Source organism: Marmota marmota, unplaced genomic scaffold, assembly GCF_001458135.2.
Source record: "Marmota marmota marmota unplaced genomic scaffold, marMar, whole genome shotgun sequence".
In the NCBI taxonomy this organism is placed as follows: domain Eukaryota; kingdom Metazoa; phylum Chordata; class Mammalia; order Rodentia; family Sciuridae; genus Marmota; species Marmota marmota.
The window spans coordinates 12,321,999-12,331,806 of record NW_025999924.1 but is presented as its reverse complement, the minus strand read 5'-3'; the positions used below and the strand labels follow the sequence as shown (position 1 = coordinate 12,331,806).

The 9,808-nt window shown below is 34.8% G+C and overlaps 1 protein-coding gene across 1 annotated transcript in view; it reads right to left on the bottom strand.

The window, feature by feature from the left end:
* Positions 1-2,072: 2,072 nt before the first annotated feature.
* Hcn1 (hyperpolarization activated cyclic nucleotide gated potassium channel 1) overlaps positions 2,073-9,808 on the bottom strand; it is a 367,370-nt gene continuing 359,634 nt past the window's right edge. Inside the window, exons 7-8 of the mRNA XM_015497383.2 lie at positions 8,759-8,923; positions 2,073-5,657 (exon numbers count right to left, since the gene is read on the bottom strand). Of these exons, the coding sequence (XP_015352869.1) occupies positions 4,753-5,657; positions 8,759-8,923 (1,070 nt within the window). The 3' untranslated portion in view covers positions 2,073-4,752. The remainder of the gene's footprint in view (positions 5,658-8,758; positions 8,924-9,808) is intronic.

Sequence of the window (9,808 nt, the reverse complement as noted above, 5' to 3'; positions counted from 1 at the left end):
GAAAGAATTAAATTTTCTTTAGCAACAATAAGTGTTGGCAAGAATTTTGGGAAAAGGCACACTCATACATTGCTGGTGGGACTGCAAATTGGGGCAACCAATCTGGACAGTAGTATGGAGATTCCTTAGAAAATTTGAAATGGAACCACCATTTGACCTATTTATCCCACTCCTTGGTCTATATCCTAAAGTCTTAAAAGCAGCATAATGCAGTAATGCAGCCACTTCAGTGTTTACAGCAGCACAATTCACAATTGCTAAACTGTGGAAGCAACCTAGAAGCTGATAAAGATGAATGGATAAAAGCTGATAATAGATGAATGGATAAAGAAACTGTGGTATATAATATAATATTACTCAGCATTAAAAGAGAATAAAATTATGGCATTTGTAGGTAAATGGATAGAGTTGGAGAATATGAAGCTAAGCAAAATAAGCCAATCTCAACAAACCAGGGGCCAAATGTTTTCTCTGTTAAGTGGATGCTAATTCAATGGGGGAGGGAGCATGGGACAAGTGGAGGAACTTTGGATGAGCAAATGGGAGGAGGGAGGGGGTAAAGGTATAGGAAAACAGGTGGAATGAGATGGACATCATTACCCTAGGTACATTTATGATTGCACAAATGGTGTGACTCTCCTTCTTGCAAAACCAGAGCAATGAAAAATTCTGCTCCATGTGTGTACAATGAATTGAAGAGCTTTCTACTGTCATGCATACTTGATTAGAATAAATAAATAAATAAATTTTAAAAATAAAAATAAAATTGCTTTGAAAGTTACTATTTTCACAGGACAGTAGCAGGTAATCTGGAATACACCAGTGAACACTTTCAGGAAAATCTCCAGCCTCTTTTTGCAAACAGAATATATTGAATAAAGTTATAGAACTGAGCTACAATTTGGTGCATGCCACCAATCATACTTCCTTGAATTTCTGACCATTCTTTTCAGAACTCAAAATTTAGTTCAGCATCCAATTATTCTATTCATGTTATAGCATGAATAGTTTTTTATGTGAGCCTAGCATGTAATAAAACTTTGCTAAGTGTAATTCATATGAACAAAATAACATTGGTTTTATGGCAAATGTTCTAAAATGATGGAGGTAATAGGGAAAGAAATCTAATTGATGTCAATTAATATAATAACTAATCAAAGTTAGCTCCATAGGTACAAACCAATAATTATCAAATACAAAAACCTAAGTTGAAAAGAGAAGTTCTGGAGATATTTAAAATAATACTGAAGATAATTGAGATCATTTATACATTGAAGTATAAATGATTCAGGTCTTGAAATAATACATTTAAATTTTTAGATTTGTCACATTTTTAAGTGGTCCATGTCCTGTAGGAGTTATCAGAATAACTTGATTTTATACTTTATAGTATTCTGAAAATACTAATGCTCATTTAAGTCCATAAAAATGCAAAATAACCATCTTTTTAAAGTGGAACATCATTCATCAGGGAATCATTTGCTTATGGAGAGACGGTCATGGAGACCTGGAGAAGTGCTATGTATTTAATAATTAGAATCTGTTGCCAATTATATCATTCTTATTGTCTTCAGGTATGCTTTGCTATTTATCTTCATCATGAAAATCTTATTCTTGGGCTTTTAGGTCTGATTAAAAATCTACTGTATGAAAAAATTCTACCACTATCCAAAAGCCTTTGCAAGCCTAAAACATGTAACAAAATAGTTGTGAATATGTATATTACATGACAATTATCTCTCATCCTCATATCCAATAACAAAAAATAGATATTTCAGATTAGACAACAACCGCATGCTAAGGCAGTACAGAACAAAAAAAATATTTTTAAAAACTAATATTTTACTATGTGGCAGAGTAAAATCAAAGGATAGTTGGGAAATGTAAGTTCAATTGAAATTCCTTTCATTCAACAGTTATAGAACATCCATAATTAATCTTATGATGATTCTCAACTAGAAGCCCTCTTGGCAATCATATGATATAAATAAAGGAAGACAGAGGCAAATTTTTACTCATTAATAAAACAAAACATTTGATTAGAGGATACTGATAAAATAAAATATTCATGATTTTAGTTTATTTTCTGTTGAATTTATTAATAATCTTTATATATATTTATATATGTATGGCTTTGAGCAAAGACAAAAGAAATACTCTAACTCATCCCTGATCATACAGTTGTTGTAGGAATCAGCTATGTTACTATCTTCCCAGCAGCAAAAAGGCCAATCTTTTCAATAATACATTTCTTTCTGTACAGATTAAAACTCCATACTTGTGGGCTTAACTATGTACAGAGAAAAAGAGGTCACTGTCAACTAGCAATGAACCTTTATATTACAGAAATGTGAGTCAATTTTTTTCTTAACCTAAGTATATATACATTCATACATATATATGTATATAATTTACCCTGTACCTTGTTTAGGTTAGCATATAAACCTTAGGGTTTTTTTTCCCATTCTATTATAAAGTGAATAAAAATTGTATGGTTGCACTGAAAGACCATGCAATTCAATTTTGCTTATGATTCCCAATAGTGCTCAAAATAAAAAACCAAAAATTCATATATATAAAAATATTTCACTACCAAACCCATTAATTCTATCAAATGTAAAACCTTTAACAATTTAAAGGAGCAATGCATGATCTTAATAAATTGAAGTTAATTCTCATATTTTAATGAAATAAAGGAGTTTTGTACTGATACTTAAATGATCTTGCAGCTTTCCCATAGATTCTAGGTAGGCTGAACAATTCATTTCTCAGGCCATTCCTGACATACCATCATTTGTCACCAGCATATTAATGATAATATATTGACTAGCATTGTTGATCACTTCCACATGAGTTTGGATCTGTTAGAAATTAAACATAATATCTCATTTTGGTATTATAAGTATTATATCCATAAAAGGCATAACAGGCAGCATGGATCCACTTTTGCTTTCTGTCCTCAGTCTTGAGGCCCTGTCCCAGATAATGTGTGATCTTTTTAAGTTCTTCTTCAATGTGCCGTAAGCGTCAGAGGTACTGAAGTTCTCCACTTTAGGTCATTTTCGTTATTTGGGTTATTTGCAGAAGTTGGACATTAGGAATCTTTCCATAGCATTCCAGTCATCCACCACATTTTTTGTGATGCATTAGGCACAAATGATTACTAAGGGACTTCTTTGAGAAGAAGCAGATGCTCACAGATCATGGAAAGAATTAAGGAAACAAATGAACGAACAAACAAACAATGCTTACAGACATTCAACTTTACCCCAGCTTTCTGTCACCAGGTACATACTGTTTTCAGCACATTTGAAATAATGAGCTTCCTATCTAAGGTCTATGTTAGTCACCACATGCCTTAAGATTTACTAACCACTTAGTTACAATATACATAGAGCAAAATGTGTATTCCCAAACAGACATGATGATATATTGTATTTATTTCTTTAAATTAACACCACAGTGAACTACCAACTACAGTGAAGACATAGAACACACTCTCAACTCCAAATTAAGCTGTGGTTTACAAATAATTACTTAAATAATAATAATAATAATAATAATAATAGCAATAATATTAAATGAAAATGAAAAACCTCACTTCTAGACTTAAGTCAGAAATCCAAGTCAGCCTTACAAGAATTTTAAGATAGGCAATTAATGAATTTTTATATTTTTCTAGAAATGAGAAATACTGTAAGCCTTCCCTTACAATGAATGATTTGAACCTATTATTCCCCCCCCCCCCAAAAGCATGCAGGGACTATTTTCAGATGCTTGATCATGGCAAGAAGGAAGAAAAGTAATGATTTTTGGTGTAATACAAGCAATTTGTAGATTCGAGCATACATTAAACGTTGCAGGTTAAAATAATATTGTAGGTTTCAAGCCATTGCATTACAATTGAATAATTGTCACAATTCGGTTTTGTAAAATTTAAAACTCTAAGTTTTGAAGTGAAGCAATAAAACTAAATCCTTAAACAATGACTTTTACCTTCATACAACACAGAATAGCTATTTTTATTTGGGTTCAAAAAAATATTTACAGCTTAACATTGATTGAGTCTTGGTAAAAGTCCAATAACACATGAAGAGAAATATTCCCTCAGCTTTCTGAAAGACCAATGAACATGTTTGAGATTAGAGGCAGTCTTTTAACAGTGGCAATGCTAGTCTCCTACAATGGCCAAGCATGTAATGTGTTCTTTTTCTACTTCAAAATTGAAAGCACCAAATTACAATTTAGATCTATAAAACGGGATTTATTATTTAATCCCCCATAATTAATGATTGAAAATTTAGATGCAGAGACACAACTAATGAATAAAAATTTTGATTGGTGCTATTCCAGAGCTCATTTGAGTTGCCTTTTTAAAATCAATAGTTTTGTTCCCATTGAATCCAAGAACTCTTCATAAAATAGAGAAATACATATACCCAAAGAATTAAGTAAAAGTACATTAGAAAGAAATAATCTTACAACAACATTTTAAATCTTTTAATGATTTAAAGAAAGGAAGACATATAACACTGAATGCTAAACAGTTCTTTTGAACTTCTCTTGGGAATTTAGATATATATTTAATAGTACATGTATATATGTTTTTACATTTTGCATGTAGGCCAGAGCTGTCTAAAATATCTCTTCATAGTAGGCTATAGGGATCTATCAGGAGATAGAATAAAATAAGATCTGAGAATACTCTCAGTTTATTAGAGTATTTCTTTCTGCTTTGACAATTAGCAGGGATCATAAATTTGAAGCAAATCGTGGCTTTTCTGCATCTGGGTCTGTGTTTAAGACTGAGGAAGGCTCCCTCTGAAGAGCGGTTGCTGGTGGAGGGGGTGCAGGAGGGACTCCTCGATTGGGGGGAATGGCTCCCGAAGACATTTGTCGGAAGAGGGTGACTCGCTGAGGGACTGTGCCCCTGCCCCCTGCCTGAAGGCTTGTGCCATGGACGGCTGCCACGGGTTGGGGGATGGAGGCCAGGGACTCGCCCACAGTGGGATGAGGTCTGGAGATCAGAGTGGACACCTCATGGGGCAGCGAGGGCTGCGAGGCCGAAAGGGGCCTGACTTCTCGGGTCAGGTTGGTGTTATGAAGCGCCTGCGTGCTCTTGTGCACTTCGTTTTTCGGTGTGGAGCTGCTGGGTGTCTGTGGCTGTTGTGGTGGCTGCTGCTGCTGTGGCTGAGTCTGCGGAGCCTGGGACTGCTGCAGCTGCTGCTGCTGCTGCTGTTGCTGCTGCTGCATGAGTGACAACTGGGAAGCAGTGGGGGAGGCATAGTGGAAAGTTCGCGTGGTCAGCGGGCTCTGTACAGGAGGGCTGCAGACCGCAGTGGTGTAGGAGCATGGTGAGAGAATGGCCGATGGTTGGGGTGTCTGTGTGCTGGGACTCGGGGAATGCAGGTTGCTGTGAGACAGGCTAGTCGCTGTGTACACCGGTGGAGATTGTGTCCTCATGCGCGATGTTGGGGTAGTGGTGGAAGATGTCGAATTCAGGGCTGTCATTTGAGGATAATTGATTGGAGCGATTGCCTGCACCATCTCTCTGTCATGTTTCACAATCTGCTTCAGGATCTCATTCTCCTGATTGTTGAAAACACCAGTGTTCAGATCCTTCTGGAACTTTTGTAGAAGAATGGAGTTTTTCTTGCCTATCAACAAAGGAAAAAAAAAGAGAAAAGAAAAAAGATAGAGTCTTTTGGAGTCTACTCCAAAAGAGCACTTATGGAGTCTACTCCTGACTGATGAGGAGATCAGATAAGAGGATCACTCACAAGCAATATCCAAGAATTCCCCATTACAGAGCAAATATAAAGGAAGCTTCTGCCTTGTGCACTTCCTGTATCTGCGGGGTAAATCTTAAATTTTATTCAAGGCAAGTGGAAAAGTGTATGAAAGATATGGAGCTATTTAACACTAGAGCTATCTTAAAGAATGGGGGAAGAAGGGGCGTTTGGATCAGGCTGAACCTAGAAAGGAGATTTGAATTTCATGCAAGAAAAGCCAATGGAGAAATAACAGCAAACATGTGAGGCCTTGCTCTGCAAAGGACTTCAGTACATTATTTTATTTCATCCTCTACCTTATGATATATGTATAGTCATAATAATCCCATTGTCACTAGAAAGGAGACCTGGGCATGGGAAGATTAAGTACAGTGCCCAAGAAAACACAGTTAGAATGTAACAGGGGTAGGAAGGAAACAGAAGAAATGTGATTGTGCACTCTGATTGCAGATAACAGACTGGCTGCATCTCTGTCATCGAATTGCTTTCTAGATATGAAGCCTCGTTGGCCTGCCCCCATATATGAATCTGCCTCTGCATTCTAACAAGACTCCAGGGTGGTTAGGGAGCAGCATATCAGGTCCTTGACCAATGTCCAGCACCAATGATTCTCAATTCCAACTGCATATTTCTCCCATCTCTGGAGCTTTAATATGTACTAATGACCAGCAAACTTGAAAGACCCCATCAATTCAAATTCTGGACTCAGACAGGATCTAGACTGTTGTGCCTTAAAAGGAAATTTCCCCAAGGGATCTTTATGTGCAGCCAGGTGAGAACCATCTTGTGATCATTCCTCTCCTAAAGGGTTGTGGTGAAGGCCAGGGGTATAGTGTGGCAGGTGCTCAGCTCACACTAAGGACCTCAATAAATCTTAGTTCTTCTTCCTGTCATCATCTTTGAAATGGTTTGAAATAACTAGAGATTTGCTGGAAGACTAAGAAGTAGAATTATTAGTGGATTGGTGAAAAAAGGAAAAAGCATAATCCAAGTGAATTTGATAACTGAAAAGTTAACTAGTTTGCTATGTTGCTAAATAAAGTATCATATCAAAAGAAATAATGTGTATTTTTCAAAATGAAAGTGTTAAAATTTTCCTGGCTACTAAAAAAGCAATCATTTTTATTCCTGCCAAGACAGGTGTCTCTCTTTTTTAAAGAAACTGTACTAATTAACCAAAGAACAAAAATCCTATATGAATAATAAATACAAATGCTTTTTTAGCATACTCCCTTAATGAATGACAGTGTACATTTCTAAGCAATGGTCACAAAACTGAGGTGGATAATGTTTTTCTGTGACCATTTGAATAGCCAGCATTTCCTAATCTAATGGAAAAAATTAAAATAATTTTTATGTGCTGTTATAATTTTATAAAGATCAACATGCAAGTGACTTGTGCTTACTAAGAATTTTATTGTCTCTATAATTTATTGCACACCATTTCATGCAAAATTGATTTTAAATAAATAGCTGAAATAATTTAGATGAATGTGAAGCTATATCAAATCAACAGAAATTCTCTACTGAAATACCCTAGGTTTCATGATTTATCTGAAGATGTCCAGCTGGTGTAGGAAAACCTCATACTCAGAAATCAGTCTCTGGGTCTAACATGAATACTCAAGCCATAAAAACCAAAGATCTTTTCAAGTTCCATGAATACTATCAGGAGTGCCTACTTTTATGGCTACTATCTCATGGATGAGTACGTTCTATAAATTCTTTCAGCTGTCAATATGAATTTCTAATACATTTGTTATATCTAATGATAATATCTAAATACTCCCTTTATTTCTCCTAATCAAACTTCAGATGTTTATACAGTCTGTTATTCCATAATACAGAGGGAAAGAAAGATATCAAGTGCAGGAAAAAAAAATACTGACATAACCATAAATCAATCTATGTTCTTCCTTTAATAAGAATGAAGCAGTAGAGGTACCTTTTGTTTACTTCTAACTGATCCCAGTTCCATCTGCTTTAAGTCCACTTATTCCTTTCTCGCTCCCTCCCCCCTTACAACAAATATTTACTGGGCATCAGGTACTATGAATGTAATGATTAATTAGACATGATCTCTTTCATTCACAAAGCTTAGTATGTTACTATAATGAAAGTGTTGTGATGGGGGCACTTCAGATAAGAGAACATAATCAGGGAACTCAGCCTACTTGGGGATGAGAGGTCAGAGAAGGTTTCTACAAGGCAGTGATTTTTAAACAGATATGAGGGTTGAGTGGAAATAAGGTGGGAACGAGGGTAGATGGGCAAAGAAGGTCCAAGTTTGGAAAATGAATGTATACCACGGTATAACATGTCAGAATATTCCAGAATATTTAGAAAAGTTAATTAAACCAATCTGATCTAACTTTACTATGGCAATTATTCAAATCACAAATTAGCATAACTAATAATTTATATATTTTTATTTGTAGCACTAAAGAGTGTACACTGGCTTTGCAAAGTAAAATATCTAGTTTGGGCACTTTCATCAATGCTTTCTCTACATGAGTCTGTATTACAAACATTTCAATAAGTTTCTGCTGGTAACAATTTAAATACAAAGTATTCAATTTTTAATATAAGGATAAAATATCAAGACAAAAAGTGAACCTTGTGACAAAATTGGTTTGTAATGTAGACTCATACTATTGTATTTTTGGTGCTATTTTAATGCTCTCTAGAATTTGTATTGATAGTTTTTACCTGAAGATTCAATCTATTTTGGTATCACATGGTATATCAGATTGAGTCGCTGGTAAAAACAGATGTGAATATGTAAACCCAGAAAACAGGAAAGATAGGACCTCAGAACTCTCCAGAAAAATGGCTACAGTTAATTGCTTTTCTACATAATATAACAAGCACTGAACTAGCCTTTGGGACACATGATTGCAAACTTATATTATGCCACAAAATGAAAATTAAATTTTTCATGAAGAAGTTAGAAAAGTAAAGAGTACCTATCCGATCTAGTCGGTCAATGGCCACTGTCTCGAAGGCTCTTCTCATCATTGGATATTCCTCCAGGACCTCATTGAAATTGTCCACCGAAAGGGAATAGAGACGACAATATGTATCAGCTCGAACACTAGCAGTGCGACGTCCCTTAGTCAGCAAGCAAATCTCTATAAAAGCGAGAAAGAATGGCATGTTTGGTAATTTTCTATGATAAGCTAATAAGGCCTCCTGAAATTAAAACGAAATAGTCTCATGAAGTGAAAATCCCATGGTTAAGCAGCATTTTCTATTTTATCAGGAAATTCCTTCTGACAATCAAAAGTATCCAATTGTCAATATCAAATTTAAAAATTACATTTTTTAAACAGTTAAAGTTTTTTGTTTCAAATTGGAAAATTTGTCTATTCTTCAATCACCACCCAATCATCCTAAAATAAAATAACAACAGAAAAAAGAAAAGAGTCATATTCAGGCAGAAAAAAGTTTTTATGAATTCTGGAAGGCAGAAAGCAGGTGATCTATACACTGAAACACAAATCAGTCAAAACACTGACTTAAAAATCTCTATGAGCACACAAAACTGGACCAGTTTCAGATAAATTACAGGATTCCTTAATATAACCCCATTCCCTTTTAATATTCCCACTGAAGATCAAAAAGAAGAAAGTCATATCTCAAAGGTACTTTTAAGATTTCTGCATTGATTTAGATTCTCAAAATATGGCAAATGAACATTTCACACTTGGATTTCATCATTTCATAGCCATAAATATATTTATAAAGGTAATTTTCCAAATTTTATAAGTGAAATAAAACTTCAACTGGCTTTGATTTTTTAAACTTGAAATAATTTAAAAATTTATCTTCAAAATAGGTCAATTTGAAAAAAAATGGCAGAATTATTTCTAAAATTTAGTTTTCTAATAAAAAGAAGTGTGGTAAAATAATGATTAAATGTCTAAATTCCCACTCTTCTAAACTTGAAGTTCTTTTTGTGTCGACAGACATTATGAGTAAATTGTTTTAGGCACTATGTAATTGACATTGGGACT